At 36.8% G+C, this 23,944-nt stretch overlaps 1 protein-coding gene across 1 annotated transcript in view; it reads left to right on the top strand.

Annotated features, from left to right (window-relative positions):
* Phlpp2 (PH domain and leucine rich repeat protein phosphatase 2) overlaps window positions 1-23,944 on the top strand; it is a 66,279-nt gene that overhangs the window by 16,473 nt on the left and 25,862 nt on the right. The window contains exons 4-9 of the mRNA XM_015496114.2: window positions 7,764-7,954; window positions 15,217-15,342; window positions 16,666-16,820; window positions 19,447-19,593; window positions 20,002-20,232; window positions 21,549-21,751. Of these exons, the coding sequence (XP_015351600.1) occupies window positions 7,764-7,954; window positions 15,217-15,342; window positions 16,666-16,820; window positions 19,447-19,593; window positions 20,002-20,232; window positions 21,549-21,751 (1,053 nt within the window). The remainder of the gene's footprint in view (window positions 1-7,763; window positions 7,955-15,216; window positions 15,343-16,665; window positions 16,821-19,446; window positions 19,594-20,001; window positions 20,233-21,548; window positions 21,752-23,944) is intronic.

Here is a 23,944-nt window from a genome sequence, read left to right as displayed (position 1 = left end):
TTGGTCTACTGTGATTTTGTATGCTCGGTGTCCTGTATGCATGTACAATTTGTACATCTGTTTCCTTTTTTATTTCTGGAAAGTTTTCTATAATTATTTCATTCAGCAGGTTGCTCATTCCCTTGGTTTGAACCTCTATACCTTCCTCTATCCCGATGACTCTTAAGTTTTTTTTTTTTTATGTTATCCCATATCTCTTGGATGTTTTTCTTGTGATTTTTTACCAGCCTTTCTGAGTTGGCTAGACTCTTTTCAAGTTGATATATTTTGTCTTCATTATCTGACGTTCTGGCTTCTACTTGCTCCACTCTGTTAGTGATACTCTCATTTGAGTTTTTAATTTGGTTTATAGTTTCCTTCATTTCTAGAATTATTGTTGATATTTTTTATAATCTCTATCTCCTGATAAAGATGCTTATTTGCTTCTTTTATCTGTTTATGTAATTCATTTTCAATGTTTTCTTTCATTGTTTGAATTTGCTGTCTCATATCCTCTTTAAGATTCCATTCCATCTGTCTAAGGTATTCCTTGAGTTCTTTATTTGACCATTTTTCTGATGCCTCTAGGTCCTCCTGAATATTTAGGCTGTCCTGCATTGTTTGCACTCCTTTTCTTCCTTGCTTTTTCATGCTGCTCATGTTACTTCTTGTTGTGTTTGACTGCTGAGTTACTGTTTACTCCTATAAATTTATTTGATGCTTGGGAGGAAAGGTATTAGAAGGGAAGGGAAGAAGTCACTAAAGCGAATGAGAGTAAACAGGTAGAATTCAAGGAAGGGGGAATAAGGAAATTGAAAAGAAATGAAAAGACAAAAGAAAAAAAATAGAAAATAAAAAAAGAATAAAAAAAATTTTAAAAAATTTTAAAAAATAAAAAAAATGAAAATTAAAAAAAAAACCCAAATAAAAAAAATTTTAATAAATGCAGTCTTAGAGTTTGATTAACTTCTCTTCCAGTAGGTGGAGCTGTGCCCACAGGGCCAAGCTTCTCCTCTCAATACGCGGGAACCAATCACTGTGCAGCAGCTCCTCCTCCCAGACTGGGAGGGTCTCCAATCCTGAGTGCCTAGGGCCTTTTCTTGTGTCTAGTTACTTCCCCACTTTTCCTCAAGCTAGGCCCTGCTCACCGGTGACGCTCACCACAATACTGGCTACACGCCAGGTCTGCTGCTCCCTGGAGCACTATTTTCTTGAACAACTGGGCGCACACTCCCTGTTTGCCATTCCTTCAGACCCTAAGTTTGTGGAGCTTGGGGCTGAGAACCCTCAGTGTATTTTGCTTGCCCTCCAGTAGCCACGCCCCCTGTAGCTGGTGCAAGAGACCTCAGTTGTCAGCACTGGTGGGAGCGGTAGCCGGCGGTCCTGCGCCACTCCTGATTCCCTTGGTCTGACTATCGCACTCACGGGAGAGCTGGGAGGGGTCCTTGAGGTTTCCCCGCTGTGTGGAGAGGGAAGGCTAGGGGTTACACACCTGTCGCCACTGGTTTCAATGAAGTTATCTCCTCCGCTGCATTCTGGTGACATCAGTTCTCTGCCATGGTGGTATCCCATGCAAATAGCGACGGTTCATTCCCTTTGTCGGGTGACCAATGCAACGGGTGGGTCCTGACTGGCTCTCGCAAGCCCCGTCTCAATCCTGTGGCCACTGCCTATGAAGGCTCGGTTGGTATTAACCTCCGCAGGTTCAGAAGGGCCGACCAGTTGTTTCCGCAGGATCGTTTAGTGCTGAGTCACAGCAGTTTGTCTGCGAGAGGCAGGCGAACGGGAGCTTGAATTCAGCCGGGCTCGGTGTGTGTTCTGAGAGGCACAGACTGTTTGCCCCAGATCCATGTCAGCTCAGCATTGCCTAGTGATCCTGAGCAAACAGCATTTAGACGGTTTAAGACTCCCTATGCCCACGCAGCTGAAGAGTTCAGAGACTTGATCTCTCCGCACCCACCGCCATGTTGCTCTCTTCATTATACATTTTTATTCTAGAATGGAAGTTAGGCCTTAACCAGTGGACTGCTTTTTACTCATTGAGAGTTATTTTGCATTCAGGTGTAGTGGTCAACAATTGACTTTGGTGCCACTAGTTTTCTGCCATCCCTAGATAAATTAAAGGATGACCGAATTTTAATATACCCTTAAGAGGATATCCTAGTGGAGTCTATGAGAATACCAGTTTATAGTACTTATATTTGTTAGTGGTATAGATAGGGGGTGTTAGGGAACTTCCTATTAACTTAGAGAAGTTAGTATAATTTTAATGAGAAAATTTCAGAAAAGAGTTTTTTAGCCAGGTAAAATTGGTGGCTAATGCCTGTAATCTCAACAACTTGGGAGGCTAAGGCAGAAGAATTGCAAGTTTCAGGCCAACTTAGTGAGACCCTGTCTCAAAAAATAAGTAAACATATAAACAGGGCTGGGATTGTAGCTCAGTGGTAGAGCACTACTGGGCTCAATTGCCAGTATTGAGGCAAAAAGAAAGAAAGGAAAGTGGTTTGTAAAGTTAATTATTCTTAAAAATTGGCAATATATGCATCTGGTACTGAAACCAAAAGATAGGTAGGTGGGTAGACAGGTGAGTCTATAGGATATCTGTAGGCCTGTAACAGATTGCCTCAAAGCTTAGTGATTTGAAATAATAATGAATATTTGTTTTCTAGTGCCTGTGGACTGGAAATCTAGGAGCGGCTTAGCTGGTTCTTGGGTCTGATGAGATTATACTCATCTGAACGTTTTAGTGGGACTAGAAGATTCATGAATTTCAATATGACTCACTCAGGGCTGTTACAGATCTCAGTCCTTGCCAGTTTCTTCTTATGTAGACTTCTTCATAGGGCTGTCTGTTTTCACAGCCTCCAGTGATGAGACATATACATATACCTATGCATGCATGTGTACACATGGAGGACTCTGTCTTTTTGAAAAGTCACCAAGATGTGGACTACTTTGTTTATTAAGAAGTGAGTCACTAAATACAGCCCCCCATATAGAGGGAAAGGGGAATTAGACATTTTTTTTTTTTTTGGTACCAGGGATTGAACCCAGGGGCACTTAACTGCTGAGCAACATCCCCAGTCCCTTTTTGTATCTGATTTAGAAGCAGGGTCTCACTGAATTTCTTAGAGCCTTGCTAAGCTTATGAGGCTGCCTTTGAATTTGGAATCTCCTGCCTCGGCTTCCTGAACCACTATGTCTGGCTATACTCTAACTTTTGAGTGAAAATATCAAAGAATGTGTGTGATCAAAGCTTAAAATCATTGCAAAAAGTACTCCTTCCCTTTCACCTTTCTCCTCATGTTTTTCAGTTCCTGAACCCAGAGAAAACCGCAGTTAACAAAAGGAAAAATGTTTTTGAAATATTCTTTTTGAAGCAAATAGCTTAGTAATCAGCTTTAAATATTTTGTGTGGAGACTCTTGATGAGTCAGCTTAGTTAGAATACAGTGTTAATGAGGCTAAGGTCATGAGGGCCTAAGTTCAAACTCATTTATATTGTGTTCTCTGGTAATAAAAAGTACTCAGTATCCCAGGCAGCCTTTAGGCAAATGCCAGTTATCAGTTGGACTGAAGAGGGAGTTCTGGGGCAGAAGGGCATAGAGTGGTACTCCGTGAAATTCATAACAGAAAGTCACTTAGAGACAGGGTCTCACTGAGTTGCTTAGCTCCTCGCTTTTTGCTGAGGCTGGCTTTGAACTTGTGATCCTCCTGTCTCAGCCTCCTGAGCTGCTGTGATTACAGGAGTGAGCCACAGTGCCTGGCCCTGCCTGAATGTTTCTTTACCATGTTCTCTGCACACATTGTTTAAACAGTTTTGTTCAAAGAGTATAAATACAAAGAAGAGAAGGCAGACACAGAAGAATCACATAGTATCTTTCCATATGTTTAAAGTTCAAAACCAGGTAAATCTCAGCCTTTTTGTTGAGAGATGTGTGGCAGTACTACTGTCTTTCTGTCCAAATCTGTTCTCTCTTTCTTCCTTGGTAACAGAATTGTAGTTGGCATATTATTGCCTAGCTCCACCTCATCTCCCAGCCTGTCTCCAATTAGTTGTGCACCTGTGACAACATTTTCTTCATGGCATGGAATGGAATTGATGAGTGCCACTTCTGTACCTGATCTCTAAAACTTCCAATGAGTGCTTCTCTGTGTTCTTTTCTGGGGGCTAGGATGGCAGTGATTCAAGTAGTATTTGAAATACAGTGTTGAAACTGGCAGAGCCACCATCAACCTGAGTTTCTAAATGACAATATTGACTTCTGGTTATTCAGAATTCCCAACTGGACAGAAATAACTGCCTGTTGTGTTTGAGCGAGCCATCACATATTATTTGCCATAGCAATTTAATATAATGTCATAATATAGGTTGTATACACAAGTGACAAAAAACATAAAGAGAGCAAAGAAAGGATTATTATAAAAGTCAGGGGATTAGCTAGTTTCTAGGGTTCAGCGGGAAGACATTATTCTTACAAGTAGAATTTTTGAGTCATTACATACCCAAATTTAGTCGAAATTTTAAATTTCGACTAAATATTCCAAATTATACAGCTAGGCAATGCCAGTATGTACTTTTTGGCATTCATTTGAGAGTACTCATTTCCCTTTGCCAATATCAGGTATCATTGTTAAAATTAGTCTTTGCCCCAAATTGCAAAATATACTCTCTTATGTTGATTTGTATATTTTAAACTTCTTTGTTAAAATGTAGGGGTAATATAGAAAATGCCCTACCACCTGAATGCAATTACTTTTTTTATTATATATTTCTTAGTCTTAGTCTTATTTTATGTGCATATTTTCACATTTAGAATTATTGTGTCCATACATTTTTCCCCCTTTTAATACATTGTGTTTGCTGAGTGTAGTGTCACACATTTATAATCCTAGCTACTTGGGAGGTTGAGGTAGGAGGATTCCAAGTTCCAGGCTGATCTGTTTCAAAGTAAAATAAGGAAAAAGGGCTGGGGATGTAGCTTAGTGGTAGAGCACTTGCTTAGAATGCATAAGTCCCTGAAGTTCAATCCCCAGCACCCCAAAACAAACTAAAAACAATTATTCAAGTAAAATATAAATATAATATTGCTATCTGTAGCATTTTATTTTCTTATAATCACCTTCCAAACCCACTAACTGCTTTGTAGGTAACTACTACTATCGATTTGGCATGTATCACTTCAGGATTTTCTAACTCTTTTTCCTATATAATATACATTTATAGAAATGCATGAATCTTATTTAAATAGATGTTATCAGTTGGGTTTGGTTCTTTGTGCTTTTTTGACCCTACTACCTAGGTTAGAAATCTTATCAGCATTTAGGTTTCTTCGGGTATTTCTTTAAGTTACATTGTATTGAATATAGTCAATGTATGTAAATGGCCTATGTAACCATTTTCTTAACCATAGAAATTTACATTGTTTCTAGGTGTTTGGCTGCTAAAAACAGCATTATAGTAAAATGTCTCTTTGTGTACCTAACAGAGCGGATCTCTATACATGAAATTGTTGGGTCATAGAATGTTCACACTTAAAAATCTTAGTAGTTATTCCTGCAGAACATTTTTTTTTATCTCATTAGTGTATCAGAGTGCCCTTTGTTTACAGTATAACCTTTCAGTATTATTACACTATTAAGTTTTTATTAATCTGATGGAGGAAATGATCTCATTGTTTTCATTTTTGTTTCCATGATTACTTAGTGTGATTGAGAATTAATTTATATTTTCATTGAGTCTTTATTTTTGTTTGAATTCTATGCATATTTCTTTTTATCAAGTTGAATTAAAGGACTTCTGTATATCTTCTGAATATACATCTTTTGGATTCTGTATTTGGGACTGAATTTTCTCCAGTCTGTAATTCTTAGTTTGGCTTACTAGTTTTTATTATGTAGACATTTAAAATTTTTATTTAGTCATATATTTTTTCTTGTGCATTTACATTCCATCACTGTCCTAGGTCATAAACATATTCTATGTTTTATTAAGTACTTTTATATTATTAAAATATTGAGGTAGGGATATAAGTACTTTTTTCTCTATGGATAGCCAGTTGCGTCAATAGATTTGTAGAACAAGAGATTTAGGTGGAATGATCAGCAAGAGTGTTGGTTATGTGAAAAAGGGAGTTTAGGAAGAGAACCCAAAAGTTGAAGCTGACTCTGATTTTAAGCCTGGATGGCTTCAGGAGAGAATAGAACTTGAATTTTAAGAAGCATTTGGTTTGCAGGGATGGTCATGACTTGATTTAGGGATTTTTTTTTTTTTTTAGTTGTAGATGGACACAATACTTTATTTAATTAATTAATTAATTAATTATTTTTATTGGTTGTTCAAAACATTACAAAGCTCATGATAAATCATCTTTCATACATTTGACTCAATTGGGTTATGAACTCCCATTTTTACCCCAAATACAAATTGCAGAATCACATCGGTTACACACTTACATTTTTACATAATGGCATATTAGTGACTGTTGTATACTTTATTTTTTTATGTGGTGCTGAGGTTAGAATCCAGTTCCTCACACATGCAGGTGAGCACTCCACCACTAATCCACAATCCCACCCCTGATTTAGGGATATTTAATTTAAGTGGTGGTAAACACCCAGTTGGAAATGTCTGGCAGAGAGTTGGAAATGTGGAACTAGTAGGAATTACAGATCTGGAAGAACCAAACTCCCAGAGGAAGGTGAAATTTACACTAGGTGAGAGGGCTGGCTTAGAATAGGAGAAATGGCTGTTTGATGAATCCAGTGTTGACATATAAAGTTTTATTAAGAGTAATATAATTTTGAGTCTTTGAAGTAATCTAGTCCATTTCCTCATATTACACATGAGGAAACACATGGTTAAGTGGGCAAAGTGATGCCCAGACTTACATAATAAGTTGTGTGGAGCTATCTGGAGTACAACTTGGTTGTCCCTACTCCAGGCTTACAGTTTGTACCAGCTGGTATCCTGCTTCTCCCCCTATTTCTGTGTATGGTATTTGTCTGTTTCTGGTACATATGTGTACCAAGAACTTCATATCTCTTCTGTCCCTGTGTGCTGTTTTGGTTACTGTATATCAGTCCTATAAAGACTTCTGATGGGAAAGGGTGCTTACAGAAAGAGAAACTCATGCATACTTATGTCGCCTTCTGCCACTGTGATTGGAACATTTGATCAAAATATCAACCATAAGCTTTTCCTCATGAGGGACAAAGATGGAAGATTGTGTACAGAACTAGAGAACCCCCATAATTCTTACTTTCTTCCTTCTAGGATAGAATGATATCAGTAGTGGCTATCATTTAGTCCATACTTCTTTTGTGCCTAAAATTATTATTACCTTACATGATCTTTTTTACAAGAATCTTTTGAAGGTATGGGATTAATAAAATCCAAACTTACATGATAAAATCTAAACAATATAAATGAATAAAGTAAGGCTCAGTGATAGTTCAAAGAAACAAAGTTGTGTACAGAACCAGGATTTAAACTCAAGTATGTCTCATCTTGCTACCATTCTCTGTACATTTGAGAGATGGCTATTTAAATAGGAGGTAACAATGACATCTGACTTGTTCTGTAGTCTAAAATTTACTGTATTTCCACTGGGTAAGGTCCAAGATGGGTATTATTTAGGACTGAGATCTTATTTTGTAATACCTATATTGCTTGGTTACTTGTATCTAAAAATATGGTTGTTGAATATTGGCACACAATTTCTTTTTCCTTTTCATCAGTATACTGCTTCAGAGGTGGATACTGAACTATTGTTTTCTTTATAGAGAAACCATGCCAGATGGATCATCTGGATCGAATCCTACTGTCTGGCATCTATAATGTACGCAAGGGAAAGACCCAGCTGCATAAGTGGGCTGAACGCCTAGTTGTTCTCTGTGGAACCTGCCTTATTGTTTCCTCAGTGAAGGATTGTCAAACTGGAAAGATGCACATTTTGCCTCTAGTTGGGGGGAAGGTAAGAATCACAAATATGTATTTTTTTTAATATTTATTTTTTAGTTGTACACAATACCTTTATTTTGTTTATTTATTTTTATGTGGTGCTGAGGATCGAACCCACGTGTTAGCACGCGCTAGGTGAGCGCTCTACCGCTGAGCCACAATCCCAACCCACAAAGAAATATTGTTACTGTTCATTTAATCATTAAGAAAATTAAGGACTGAGGAGGTAGTCTGTGGTAGAGAGCTTGCCTACCATGGGTAAAGCCCTAGATTCAGTTCTCAGCAGTGTGAAAGAGAAAGGGAGAGAGAGAAAGGAAAGAATAAATTGAGAAAATGTCACATATGCTTTTCATTGATTTTTTTCATATATTTAAAAAAAAAGTAAATATGAGCATTGTTAAAGATTTTATCAGGGCCTGTCTGGGAAGTTCAGAGGCTATCCATTCCCCAAATGCTCCTGTAGAATCATCTGTCGGAGAAGCCCTGCCTCCAAAGCTGTGTACTAGATGCTGTTGCTGGCAACACCAAGAGTAGACAGGGAATGCTACCATCAGAAGCTGCTCTTGGAAACTAGAAGTACCTGCCAATATCCACCAATAAAAGAGGTCCTTTCTAGTTTTTTATTTTTTCCCATTAGATTAAAATTCAGAGTCTGGAGTAGTTATGACCCTCAATCCAGTAGCCAGAGAGGCATGTTCTTTCTTGCATCTGTCCCAGAGGAATCCCCCTCCGAGGAGAGGAGTTCACTTGCTAGCTAGTGATAGATGACTATAAACATGTATGTTAATAGTTACATTTAATTTTATTTTTTTTGTTTTGAAATTTGAGTGTCGTAACCAATGTGAGTTTAAGAGGACAAAATCATCTTGTAAAGTCATACTTTGAAACATTCATTCTGATCTAAGTACATGGCAATATAGATATCAAAACATGTATTAGAAAGCTAAATATGTGAAAAGACATAGCTGGGCTTAAAAATGTAGTGTAGAAATATAAAGTGGTCAGTTGGTGTGAATCTGTGGGCCTGCTGGGCTCTGGGTCTGAAAGGTTGGGGTAGCCTAGAAAGTACCTAGGTCTAAAAGTTCCCTGCTCATGCTGGGAGATCTGTGCCAAGTTTATAGCTTAAAACTAGGGGCTGAGTTTGTTTTCTTTGTTTATGAAAGAAAGCTAAAAATGAAATGTGCTGTTAACTATCGACTAGACTAAGGCTTACTTCTAGTTGTGGTCCTAAAAAGATAGGAGGACCCAGTTATATGGCCTGTGACTAGGAAGTGAACCAGGTCCCTACTGACTCAATGAAGAAATTGACCAGAAAGCAGTAACCCACCACGCCAATTTGAGACCTTGTTCTGATCTTGGAGGCTGAAGGACAGTGAAGAAAGTAAGTAAAATTTCTTGACAGGAAAGAGGCAAGTAAGAACAGGTCAGGAATTTATAAAAAGCCGGGGAGAGAGTGAGACAGAGGAAGATAAAACGCTAACCTCTCATTTAAAGCACCTACACTCCAAAGTCCAAAAAAACACCTACAAGTTTTATATTAGGGAAGATATCCACAAATGTAGTAATCAGAAGATACTTCAGATCAAAATGGAAATAAAGGAACATCCTGAAAAGACTGGAAAATAAATGTATAGAATTTTCTGGGACAGAATAGGAAAACAAAAATTTCTGAAGTAAGAATATGCAGCTATGAAGGAGTCAGTAAAAATAATGGAAATGAAAAGACAGTTATTGAAATTTAAAACTTAATAGGATAAACCCAGATAAGAAATTCACAGAGAGATTTGATTAATAGTAACATAATTTGTCTTCATTCTCTCTCTTTTTGGTACCAGGGATTGAACTCAGGGGTATTGACCACTGAGCCACATCCCCAACCCTGTTTTGTATTTTATTTAGAGACAGGGTTCCACTGAGCTGCTTAGCAGCGCCTGGCAGTTGCTGAGGCTGGCTTTGAACTCCCAATCCTCCTTCCCCGGCCTCCCAAGATTATAGGCGTGCACCTTCATGCCCTGCTGTCTTCATTCTCTTTTTTATTTACCAGTAGAACAGAATTTTATTCAGGTTGGCAGTATGCCCAGGATCAAAACCAGTATCTCCCAATCTCTTTTGTAGTTAGGGATGGCTAATGAGATATAAACAAAAGTTTCTAGGTGGGACTATTGGGAAAGCCCTTTAAGACGGGACTGACGCAGATGCTGTGACTCTTTGCCCTATCCTACCTTCCTTTGTGGCACATATTCTCTCGGGGTTGGAGGTGTGGTGGTTGTGGTGACCATTAGTTGGCAAGCGGATGCTGTGTGTGACTATATAGAAAGTAGAAGGCAGCTGAGTCCTCAATAGCATTATAGAGCTACTGCACCAATCCCTGACTGACTCCCCCCATTTTTTTTTAAAGCCTCTGTTTTATTGCTGGATGTAATTAACTGATATACTAAGGAATTTCACAAACAAAAACAACAACAACAACAAAGACCTTAAGAGAGGCTCTGGTATACATCTAATAGGAGTTCCAGAGAAGAGAGAAGAAAGAAGGGAGAAGTGAGAGCTGAGAAAATAATGGTTGCAAATTTTTTATCTTTTTTTTTTTAAAGAGAGAGAGAGAGAGAGAGAGAATTTTTTAATATTTATTTTTTAGTTTTCTGTGGATACAACATCTTTATTTTATTTTTATGTGGTGCTGAGGATCGAACCCAGCGCCCTGTGCATTCCAGGTGAGCATGCTACCGCTTGAGCCACATCCCCAGTCCCTGCAAAAATTTTTTAAAATTTTCATTTTTGTAGTACTTGTTATTGAACCCAGGGCCTTATGAATGCTAGGCAAGTGCTCCACCACTGAGCTACATTCTCTGCTCTCTTTATTTTTTATTTTGAGACAGCGTCTTGTTGAGTTGCCCAGGCTGGCCTCAAACTTGTAATCCTCTTGTCTCAGCTCTCTAGTCACTGGGATCAGAGGTGTATGCCACTGTGCCCAATGTGGTTGCAAATTTTCTTGAAACAAAAACATGAGTATTCAGATTAAAAGTATACTGAATATAAGTAGGATACATAAAAATAAATCTTCACTTAGATACATTGCACAACATAATGGATAGGAGCAAGTCAAAATCTTCCAGAAAAAGCTGGGCTCATTACTCACCTATAGTCTCAGTTACTGAGGAGACTGAGGTGGAAGGATCATTTGAACCCAGGAATTTGAGGCCATCCTGGACAACGGAGCAAGACCCTATCTTAAAACAAGCAAATTCAAAAAGCTTTTGCTGAGAAAAGGGTTACTTGCAAGGAAATGACAGACTGACAAAAGCTGTCTTATCAAAAGTAGATACTGGAAGATTATTTGCAAAATTTCTGCAAGAAAATAAATGTGAATCTATATTTTAGTCTTTTCTTTCTCAGTTTCTGTCTTTTTTCTGTCTGCCTGTCTTTCTTTTTTTGTGTTGGTGCTGGGATTGAACCTTGTGCATGCTGGGTGAGTGCTCTATCACTGAGCAATGTCCCTAGCCTCTTGACCTATATCTTATACTCATATTATCTTACAAGAGTCAAGGCTGTATAGCACGTTTTCAGATATACAAGTAAGCTAACATATGGAGACTGAAAGAACTACTAAAAGATATACTTCCGAACCTCATTCCCCAATAAAAAGAAAAAAAGTAAAACAATAGTCGAAAGTAAGTTCAAAGGGGAGGTTATAAATTAAAAGAAACGATGAGTGTAGACATTGATAAAATATGGTGGCAAATTTAGTTGGATATTGATTATAAAAAGTTTAAAAGATTATATTTAATATGTAAGTCAAATTACCTGAACAAGATAATAAGATGTGGCAATGTGCTCAATAAATAAAATGATACTTCCTTGGGATAAAAGAATAGAGACACTAAATAATTTAAACTTTATTAGAAAAATTGTCAAATATGAATTTAAAAATCTTAAAAGAGTAGTCACAAAAGGAGAAAAGAGAATATAGAAAACTAACTGTAAAACAAGGAAGAAAGAATTAGGAAAAAGGAGCAAAATAATGTGGTAAATTGTCACACAACTAATGGTAGAAATAAATCCAAACATGTCAGTAGTCAGGTTAATTGTGATTGTAAGATCATGTTATTTAAAATACTACAGTTTGCTGTTTGTAAGATACATACGTGGGCTGGATTGTGGCTAGAGTGCTTACCACCCACTCATGGTCCACTGGGTTCAATCCTCAGCCCCACATAAAACAAATAAATAAAAATAAAGATATTATGTCCAACTGCAACTAAACAATTAAAAAAAAAAAGAGATAAACTTAATGCTTACTCTTAAGAGGTTGAAAGTGAAGTGATGGGAAAATATTTACTGGTCAAATAGCAAGCAAAAGAAAATTAGTGTGGGGGGTTGAGTGCTCGCCTACCATGCATGAAGCACTGGGTTCCACCCCCAGCACCACATACAAATGAAATAAAGATATTGTGTCCACCTATAACTAAAAAGTAAATAAAAAAAAAAGAAAATTAGTGTGGTTATATGTTATATTAATGTCATATGAAACTTATTTATGAGTATGCAGCAAAGGGACTTTTATCCAGAATATATAAAAATCTTATGCAATTAAGTAGTAAAAAGAATAATAACCCACTAATGAATGGGCAAAGATGATTTGAACATATCCTTTACCAAAGAAGATATATTGATAATTAACACCTGAAAAAAAGTTCCTCAACATATTAGTCATTAGAGAAACGAAAATGAAAACCACAGTGAGATGCTATATACCTCTAAAATGGCCAAACTTAAAAGACTGATGAACACCAAGTTTGGCAAAGACATGGAGCATCTGGGACATTTATACATCACTGGTGGAAATAAAATTACTTGGGAAAGAGCTTGTTCCTTCCTTGTAAAATTAAACATAAACTTTTCAGATGACCCAACATTCTACTCCTGTTATTTGCCCAAGAGAAATGAATGTGTGTCCTTATAAAGACTTGTAAGTGAAGTTCATAGCAGCTTTACTTAAAATAGCCAAAAACAGAAACAACCCAAGTTGTTTTTAGCTGGTGAATTGATAGATAAATGTGGTATATCCATACAATGGAATTCTACTCAGCAGTAAAAAGGAGTGAGCTACTGACACTCAAGGACAGAGATGAATCTGGAAAGCATTATTCTAAGTAGAAAAAGCCAGACACAAAAGTCCATTTTTCATATGACTCCATTTATATGACATTCTGAAAAAGGTACAAAACTATAGTGAATGAAAATAGACCAGTGATTATAGGGAAAGGATTGGCAAAGGGCACAAGGGAAATTTGGGGGGTCATGGGGTTATATGCTATTATAAAAACTCCTCTGACAGTTCACTTAGAATCGGTGAATTAAAAAATAAATCAGTGGATTTTATTTTAGGTAAATTACATTTTAGTAAAATAGAATCCCCCAAAAGATTTGATTAAATAAAACGTTTGTAGGGATAAAGAGACTAACCAAAAAAGGACGAAAGGAACATTTTACTGTATTTACTAATTCCAAGGTTGTACATATATAACAATATGGTCTAATATAACACAGAATATGATTATACAGAGATATTGACAAATTAATTTGTAGTGGGAGATTTACCAACCTTTCCCACTATTTGACATTAATTGGTTCTATGTACTTTACTATATGAAACATCCCATAATAAAGCATTTGATTATTCTAGAAAATGATCTATTCTTCATTTCAGTAAGGATCCTTTGTTTTGACACAGACTTACTCAATGGCAGTGATTTATTAGTAATGAAAAATGGTTATGTTGTGATTATCACAATTGAACATTAGGAAAATTGTTTAATTTCAGTGAGCCTTTTTAATATGATTCTTTTTTTGTTCAGAGTGTTTTATGTTTCTGCCATTTGGTTCAGTCTTTAGTTGGCACCAGAACCCTAATGGTTTACAAGTATAACTTGTAAATTCCCAGCTCATTTGTCAAAATTCAGTAGCTATGGCATATTAAAGTAAGATGCCAGACAAGACATAAATGGTTCTGTAACTATTAAAAAAAAAAACAAAACCTATAGCCTCATCAAAATTGTATAGGTTGGGTTTTTGGAGATTGGGAGGGAGTTTTTTACATAGCTGCTTCTGTGCCTTGAATTCTTATCACTATCCCAAATAGGAATGAGGAGAGGTTCTTGCCTTTTCTCAAGCTGGGGACTCAAGAGAGCTTGATAAAGGTCTTCTGCAGTAAGAGGACATAGTTTACTGGTGTCCTGCCTCTTGACTTTGAAGTGTTGAGAACAAGAGTTATGCTGCATAGCTACTGACAGAGCAAAAACACAGCTAATGTGTTGTGATCATTGTGTATTTCTTGAGTTAAAGAAGCAGGGAAGCTGGGAAGAGGAGAGGGAGAAGGAGAGAACCAAAGAGGAGGTGAGGGAGATAAAGAGAGTGCATGAGAGAGCGATCAGTAGCACAGGGCACACAGGCTTTCTCATAGATGCTTAGAATTTTATCACCCCAATCATTTTTATAACCAAGAAACCCTTCATTCCTTAGCCATTGCCCCACAATTCCTTCCCTAGCCCTATGCAAATATGAATCTACTTCCTGTCTTTATAGATTTGCCAATTCTGGACATTGCATATGAATGGAATAAAAAAATTGTGGCTCTTTGTGATTGGCATTGTTCACTTAAGATGTTGTTTTTAAAGTTCATTGGTACAGTACATGTATCAATATTTGTCCTGTTTATGGCCAAATGATATTCTATTTTATGGATAATGCCACTTGTGTTTATATATTCACCCATTGATGGACATTTGGATTGTTTCTACTTTTTGGCTATTATGAATAATGCTGACATGAACATTCATAAACAAGTTGTTCTCTTGGACATCATTGTAAAAATGGAATTGCTTGGTTTTATAATGACCTTGTGTTTAATCTTTAGAGGAACTGCCAGAAGGTTTTCCAAAGCAGCTTCACCATTTTACATTCCCATTAGCAGTATAGGAGGATTCCGGTTTCTCCACATCCTTACCAATATTTACACAATATGTGTTTTTAATCTATGTTTTTAATTTTAACTATCCTAGTGGATATGAATTGGTATCTCATTTTATATTTCCCTGGCAGCTAATGATGTTGATTATCGTTTCATGTACTTATTGGTGATTTTATAGATCTTTGGAGAAATGTCTATTCAGACATTTTTTGCCTTTTTTTAAAAACTGGGCTTGTTATTACCTTTTGCTTTTTGACCAGGATTTCTTTTTAGTGGTTCTGGTTTTCTCTCCTCCTCCTCTTCAGATAGAAGAAGTGAAACGCCGGCAGCATTCCCTTGCATTCAGCTCAGCTGGAGCCCAAGCTCAGACCTATCATGTCAGCTTTGAGTCTTTGGCTGAGTACCAGAGATGGCAACGGCAAGCATCTAAGGTGATAAGCTCTCAAACATCCTGATGTGAAGATAAGAATGTAGAAGCCCCTTAGAAGTGTATTTTGAAACTTATTTTAGTTCTAAGACAGCAAATTATAACTCTTAATTTTATTTCTTAATATATATTGAATAAAATAATGGAATCACACTAGATCCTTAACTTATTATTTATGCCCAGTATAAAAATGCTATCAAAAGTGTTTTCAGGTGCATTTACCTCTGTACCATGTCTGCAAGGCAGGCCTTGGAAGAAATTATGACATAACGGGATTTGACCCAAGAAGGAATTGAGAAATGATGAGATTTACATGGCTTTCATTCTGTAAAAGATAAAGTCCTGCTTCTGCAATTCCTGAAATTAGGCCTGTCTGCTTGAAATCAATTAACTTGTAGCCCAGTGCTTTTTGGTCTCAACATATTAAGAACAGGCTTGATGAGCCACTTCAAATTAGAACTTACTGATAGTACAATGACCTGTAAATTATTATTGTTATATGCTGAGGATAGCCTTTGAGCATTATTTCTGCTTTTTAAAGATTAAAGATGAACTACTGTAAAAGTGTACTGTGATTTCCAAACTCTCTTGTTTGAGAATTTGCAGAAATTTTCATAGTATTGTTATTATAAAGTGAATTGCCATCAAAACATGAGTGACTTTTCCAGTGATATATTGTTTGTTCAGATACATTTTCACAATGCATATTTTTAGTACCATACTATTATAGAAATAAAAACCTTGTTTTGGTTTCATTGAAGTTTTTTGTTAATGTATTGATTATAAAATATGCTCTGAATAGAAGTAGTTTTCATTTAAAGTAGTTATTTTGTTCTTCTGCCTTTTTAAAGAGAAGTTAATGAATGATTTTGAGCATCTTTGGCATGTTTGGCAGTGTGCTATGTGCTTGGTTATTTAACTACTTACCCTCACAACAGATGATGAAACTGCTAGTGAGCAGCAGAATCTGTGTGGCTCCAAAAGGCCTTGTCTTTTCATGCTGTCTCTCAAAGTTTTGTAGTTATTTTGAATCATTTTAATGTTACTTCTTGTGTGAAATGTCAACCTTCTCTCTTTATGATATTGTATTTTTTAAACCCTTTACTTGTAGAGACTTTTCAGTTTATTCCTTTGTTTTTCAAGCACCTTATGGTTTTAGAGAAAAGTAAAAACTGAAACGTTTTATAAGTGAATAATTGGATTTCTTTACCTTTTTTTCTTTCCTGGTCTTTAGTCAGTGCTGTTTGTATAAATGCCATTCTGTCCTGTGTTAGATGATAGACATCCAGTACTAGCTCAGAAGGCTCTTCTCTTGAACCTTCTTCAGGTGGTGTCCCAACGAATCAGTACTGTGGATCTTTCGTGTTACAGCCTTGAGGAAGTTCCTGAGCATCTTTTCTACAGTCAAGATATCACCTACCTCAATTTGCGACACAACTTCATGCAATTAGAAAGACCAGGGGGCCTCGACACACTCTACAAGTATGTGGAGAATAGGTTTCAGGTCAATATGTTGGAACTATATTGTAATCAGTATCTTAGTGGTCCAGACCTCTAAGTGAGCATGCTTGTGTTAGTCCATTTCTCGTTTCTCATAACAAAATACCTAAAGTTGGGTCATATATAAAGAAAAGAGGCTTAAATCCAAGATCAGGCAGCTCTGTCAGTTCATCATCTGATGGGGGCCTCTTTGGCTGCATCACATTATGGCAGATGCCATCATGGTGGGAGCCCATGTGAGAGGGCCAGACAGGAGGCCAGAAGAGTTCAGGGGGTCAGGCTAGCTCTTTTATGATAATTCATTCCGTGTAGAAGATAATTTACTTCATGAGAATAACATTAGTCCCTTCCAAGGGTAGCACCCCTAGTGACATTATTCCCACTAGGTCTCACTTCTTAAAGTCTACCACTTCTTAGTTCTATCACACTGGGGCCAAGCTTCTAGCATATGAAACTTTGGGGGACAAACCATGCCCAAGCCATAGCATATTTCATTATGTGTTTGTACATATATATATATGTGCATACATATTTTTTCCCTGAAATTTCTACTCATTTTTGAAGAGGAAGCAATATTTTTCACATAATTTTCCCACCTCTGTATTCCTCCCCATAAAACAGATGGTAGATGCAAATGTTCTGTTATAGAGGCAACAGTGAATTTTCATTGATTTGGATAATCTTTTTATATAAGTTATTAACAATGATACATGAGCTGCAACCATGTTAAGTTGAGAGATTCAGTATATGAAAACTTTTGAATAAAAAATATCAAATTTAATTGATTTCAAGCAGACAGGCCTAATTTCAGGAATTGCAGAAGCAGGACTTTATCTTTCCTTTGTACCTGCTCCTGCCAACTCTGCTCAGTGATGTAACCTCTCTTAGAATTCTAACAAAGGAGCCATTTCAACTCTACAGATCTATGACCTATATATTTTTCCATCTCTTTTATTAGAGTATGTCCCCTCATTCCTACATTTTACTCATCCAGCTTCATTCCTCCACTGAAAATTGGAGGGCTGAAAGCTGGGTATGGTGGTTCATGCCTATATGTAATCCCAGCTACCTGAAAGTCTGAGGCAGAAGGATCACTTCAGCTTATGAGTTTGAGACCAGCCTGGGGGATATAGTGAGACCCCATCTGAAGAGAAACAAAACAAAACCTAAACCAAAACAAGCAAAAAATGGATAACTGTGAGTAAATATGCAGTAGAAGTGATTATATGGGGTTTGGTGGGGAAGGGAGAAATTCTGATCAGAAATTCTAAAGACTGGCTTAGTAGTAGAGCCCTTGCCTAGCATGTACCGTGCTGGGTTCAATCTCCAGTACTGCAATTGCTAGATAGATATGGATTAATTAATTCTGGAGTCAAGGTACCAAATCAAAGGAATAATCAGTAATCAGGGTCATGTCATCTGGAAATCAAGTTGGGAATATGGATGAAGAGCATTGGAATGAGGTCCCAAGGATTCAGATCAAGGAACAGGTGATAGGATTTTGTCATAGAGAACACCTCAGCCTTGTCTCTTGTACTCTATAACAACAAAGTGACACTTCCATGTGACTCCTTTGGGTTCACTTCATGATTATGCTATCTCTGGGTAAGACAGTCTCGATACTTTTACTCCCACAGTCAAAAATAGAAGCACTAAAAATTCATGTTGCATATCATACCACATTACAGTAGAACACTTGTTGTATACGTGTGTTCAAGCTCAACTGGTCCATACATTTCAAGTGACATTTGAACCAACATAATTTCGGTATTAAAAAAGAAGTTTGTTTTTTTTTTTTAATTTGTAAATTTTTGGTTATAGATGACACAATACGTTTCTTTTATTTGTTTACTTTTTTTATGTGGTGCTGAGAATTGAACCCAGTGCTTCACCTGCACGAGGCAAGTGCTGTGCCACTGAGCACAACCCCAGCCCAGAAATTGTTTTTTTTTTTAATATTTTTTTTAAGTTAGAGATGAACAAAATAACTTTATTTTTTATGTGGTACTGTGGTTCACGCATGTGAGGCAAGCACTCTACCACTGAACCACAACCCCAGACCAAAAATAAGTTTTTTAGAATTGGATTTGATCTATATATTTGTTAATTATTCTTGTTATCTGTGAGTTGATTAATTTTTAACCACTTTATATGTTAGAAATTTAATAACAAAATATTCCAAGTATGACTTTATACAATAGAATTGTCCAGCATGAGTTGTTCTTCAAGTTTTCTGCCTTTTGTTTGTTTGTTTGTTTGTTTTGCAGGGCTGGGGATCGAACACAGGGCCCTGCACATGCCAGGCAAGTGCTCTATCACTGAGCTACATCCCCAGCCCTAGATTTTCTGCCTTTTATGGAAAAGAGATTCCTGTCACACTAGACCTGGTTTCCTTGATAGCATGGACTGCACATTAGTCCTTTTAGTATCCTCTGCCCACACGCTTGGCATGTAGTAAGTGCTCATTAAATATTTTTGGAACAAATTCTGGGATGGACATTTAAAACAGATCATTTAAAATAGATCATGAAAGACCACTGATGTCTCTTCTAAAGATATATGACAGATTTTTTGAAATACAGTATGGATTTTTGCCTTTGCCCTTTAGATTTTCTCAACTGAAGGGCCTGAACTTGTCCCATAATAAACTTGGGTTGTTTCCTGTATTGCTGTGTGAGATTTCCACCCTGACTGAGCTCAACCTTTCCTGTAATGGGTTTCACGACCTGCCAAGTGAGATTGGCAGTCTGCTAAAGTAAGTGTCTAACTTTTGCTACATTGCTCTTTTTCCTTTAGAATAAGGAATCTGTCTGGCATTTTTGAGTAAAGGTAGAACCTTGAGTGCTGGCATTGAAATAAGTCATGAAGTTATTAGAACTCTAGTTAGCAGCAGTTTTTAATGCTGGAGATCTCTGATCTCCATGATTGCAGTAATGACCAGTCCCTGTACTTGACCAGCAGAGATCCTGACTCCAATGTCAAAGGCCCATCCTTGGAAGTAGTATCTAAGTCATCTATTAAGTTTCTGTATGTTGAGCGTTAGGAGGTTTTATCATTTTGGGATTGATAATGAATGAAGGGCTTAAGTCAGAATTCATAACTCTAATTCTGTGCAATTGAACAAGATCTTTCCTAAAGTAGATTGTTATTTCCCCCTCCGCAGTCTTCAAACCCTCTGTCTTGATGGCAACTTTCTGACTACTTTACCTGAAGAATTGGGAAATCTGCAACAGCTTTCCTCCCTTGGAATTTCCTTCAACAACTTTAGTCAAATTCCTGAAGTTTATGAGAAACTCATAATGGTAGATAAAGTGGTTATGGCAGGAAATTGCCTAGAAGTCTTGAACTTAGGGGTGCTGAACAGGATGAGCCATATCAAGCATGTGGATTTAAGGTGAGGTTATTCTTTACCAGAGCTTCTTTATCTTGACTTCAATGAACCTGTATGTCTTCTCTTTATAAACACTCCTTTAAAATATTGGGATTTTAGAACACTGTAGAAATATTTTCCAAGTTATAGTAAAATTTAATTTATCACCCACTAGCAGAGAGATAAAGGGTCAGATAGGTGGACCACGTGATAAGCATCAAATTGCTTTTGACAGAGGTGGTTCTCACCCTCCAGCAATATTTTATGAGAATTTTCTTTTTTTCTCATCCTTATCTACATTGGATTTTTAGTAGTCTTTTTCCTTATTGTCAGTAGAAGGTGGGAAATAGTATTTTGTTATAATAAACACTTAGTTACTGGGGTGAGGTTGAGTATGTTTTTTATGTGCATATTATTAGTGGTTTGTAATTTTCTGTAAATAACTATTTTTCTGTTGAGTTGTTGAATTTCTTCTTAATAGCATTGTATTATAAATGAAATGTTCAAGGCTTCACTACTAAGAAATTTTTATAAGTTTTATATCCTAGTTATAATCTTTTCCTAAAGGAAGGTGGTGAAAGACACCTGAGTGTTCTATTATTTACAGGGAGCTATTAACATGCCTTGTGAAAATGTAGCAAAAGACAGAATTATTGAAATACAGGAAAATGAGAACAGACCCATGTGCTTTGAATTATATACTTGTATAGAAAAGAACGGAGAGGCCCTTTTTTAGAGTTTGTCTTTTTTTGGATTATGGAGGACTTTTTTTCCCATATTTTTTATTAGTACATTATAATTATATATAATAGTGGGATTTATTGTTACATATTCATACATATACACAATGTAATAATATAATTTGGTCAGCATGGTTTCAAGTTTGCCTTTGAATCCTTCAGTATACATACAGATTATTTTCTTCATTAGTGTCATGTGAGTCTTAGTCCTACAGCAGCGGGAGGAAGGAGAGCTGTTCCCTTTTGACTGCTTAGCTACCATTCATTGAAAAGCATATTCATCTTCTCATTTTTTTTACTTCCACCTAACCTGAGTAGGTATTTGGATATAAATGTTCACCTGTTTATGGATATGGCCCATTTTTTTCCTTCTCTATATTGAATTTGTATGCGTATTTGCCAGTCTGGATTGTCTAATTTAGCTGCACCTTGAACTCTTTGTTTATAAACCATCTGTGGTTATTTCTGTACCTTGCAAAATGAGTCAAGTAGTGAAATTCCTAGTTGGTTTAGGAGGGAAAACAGGATTGTCATATTTCTTTTGGTAAACACACTTAACAGAATTTATTTCTGATTATTTCCTTATTTTTGAATATTAAGGATGAATTACTTGAAAACCGTGGTTATTGAAAATCTGGAGGGAAATAGATACATCACGCACATGGATTTGCGGGACAATCAACTGACTGACTTGGATCTTAGCTCTTTATGTAGCTTGGAACAGCTGCATTGTGAGCGGAACCAGCTGAGGGAACTGACACTCAGTGGCTTCTCCCTTCGAACTCTGTATGCCAGTTCAAACAGTGAGTTCTCTCTCCAATCTCTTGTTTTTTTCTCTTTCTTGTGTGAACTTTCTAAGAATAATGGTGTCTGTGGTCCTCAGTCTCTGCAAAATAGAACTTGTTGAAGCTTAGCTTTATGGGTTTTTTTTCCTTAATATTTATTTTTTAGTTACAGGTGGACACAATATATTGTGTTTTCATGTGGTGCTGAGGATCAAATCCAGTGCCTCATGCATGCTAGGCAAGCACTCCCACCTCTGAGCCACAACCCCAGCCTTTAGCTTTATGGTTTTTTTTTCTTTAAATAGAGAGAGAGAGAGAGAATTTTTAAATATTTATTTATTTTTTAGTTTTCGGTGGACACAACATCTTTATTTTATTTTATGTGGTGCTGAGGATCAAACCCAGTGCCCCGCTCACCCCAGGTGAGCGCGCTACCGCTTGAGCCACATTCCCAGCCCAAGCTTTATGTTTTAACTTTGTTGTCAACACTGGTGACTGAGATGTTCACGAAAAGACATGGCAAGACTCACTACAGGAAAATAAGAAGAGGTGTTTTTAAAAGTAGTGAGTGTGGACAAATGTATTCAAAACCACGTATTAGTAATAGTGTAAAATAAGTTGGCAAACTATTGCCCAGGGGCTAACTTTGGCGCTCTCTCTCTCTCTCTCTCTCTCTCTCTGGTGGGGTTTGGGGGGTCCTGGGGATTGAACTCAGGGACACTCAACTACTGAGCCACATCCCCAGCCCCATTTTGTATTTTATTTAGAGACAGGATCTCACTGAGTTGCTTAGCATTTTGCTTTTGCTGAAGCTGGCTTTGAACTTGTGATCCTCCTGCCTCAGCCTCCTGAGCTGCTGGGATTACAGGTGTGTGCCACTACGCTCAACCTCAATCTCTTTTTGTATAGTTCATAAACAATGGTTTGCCCAGTGGCTTGGGAGATCTTGAGTTCAAAGCCAGCCTCAGCAACTTAGCAAGGCCTTAAGCAACTCAGCGGAATCCTGTGTCAAAATAAAATATAGAAAAGGACTGGGGTTGTGGCTCAGTGATTGAATACCCCTGGGTTCAATCTCTGGTTACTCCCTTGCCAAAAAAAAAAAGAGAGAGAGAAAGAGAGAGAATGGTTTAATGATTGGATTTTTAAAAATCAGAACTATACTTAATGATGGGAAAATTATATATGAAATGTAAGTGTCTGTATTCATAAAGTTTTATTGGAACATAGCCATACTGATAGATTTACATATTGTTTATGCATTACTGCTTTCATATTACAGTAGCAGAATTGAGTAGTAGTGGGAGAGACTGCTACGGTCTACAAAACCTGAACTATTTACTATTAGACTTTTGCAGAAAAAAAATTGCCAATTCCTGGTCTGGAAGCTTGTGCTACCTCAGTTTGAGAGTGAGAAGCCCCTTGTTATAATAGGGAGTTGTTCTAAGAATATTTGTAAAGGGCTTCCTATCTGTTGATGCTATTCTTATGGAGAATTCTTATTGTAGAAGTTATAATTACTTTTTCTATGTTTAAAGAAGGAAAGGAAAAAAGTTTAATTTCACTAAATGTCAGAAAAATGCAAATTTATTTATTTTTCTGTTTTTTAATTTATATTATTTTTTTAAATTATATTCAGGAGGATATTTACCTTTTGATATGTGTAGTATTTTAATTCTTAAAGAGTGAATCATACACAGTGGGATGTATTACAATTCTTATTACACATATAGAGCACAATTTTTCATATCTTTATATAAAGTATGTTCACGCCAATTCATGTCTTTATACATGTACTTCTTTTTGCATTACAATTCTTACTACACATATATACCACAATTTTTCATATCTCTGTATATAAAGTAGGTTGACACCCAATTTGTGTCTTCATACATCTACTTTGGATAATGATGTCCATCACATTCCACCATCCTTGCTAATCCTCTGCCTCCTTCCTTTCCCTTCCTCCCTCCCCTCTTCCCTATATAGAGTTCATCTATTCGTCCCATGTTCCCTCTCCCTACCCCATTGTGAGTCAGCCTCCTTATATCAGAGAAAACATTTGGCATTTGTTTTTTGGGGGTTGGCTAACTTCACTTAGCATTATCTTCTCAACGCTTTGTATTTACCTGCAAGTGCCATGATTTTATTCTCTTTTATTGCTGAGTAAAATTCCATTGTGCATATGTGCCACATTTTTTTAAATACATTCAT

This window comes from Marmota marmota, unplaced genomic scaffold (genome assembly GCF_001458135.2).
Source record: "Marmota marmota marmota unplaced genomic scaffold, marMar, whole genome shotgun sequence".
Taxonomy (NCBI): Eukaryota; Metazoa; Chordata; class Mammalia; order Rodentia; family Sciuridae; genus Marmota; species Marmota marmota.
The sequence above is the reverse complement of the archived record's forward strand: the minus strand, read 5'-3'. Positions and strand labels throughout refer to the sequence as shown.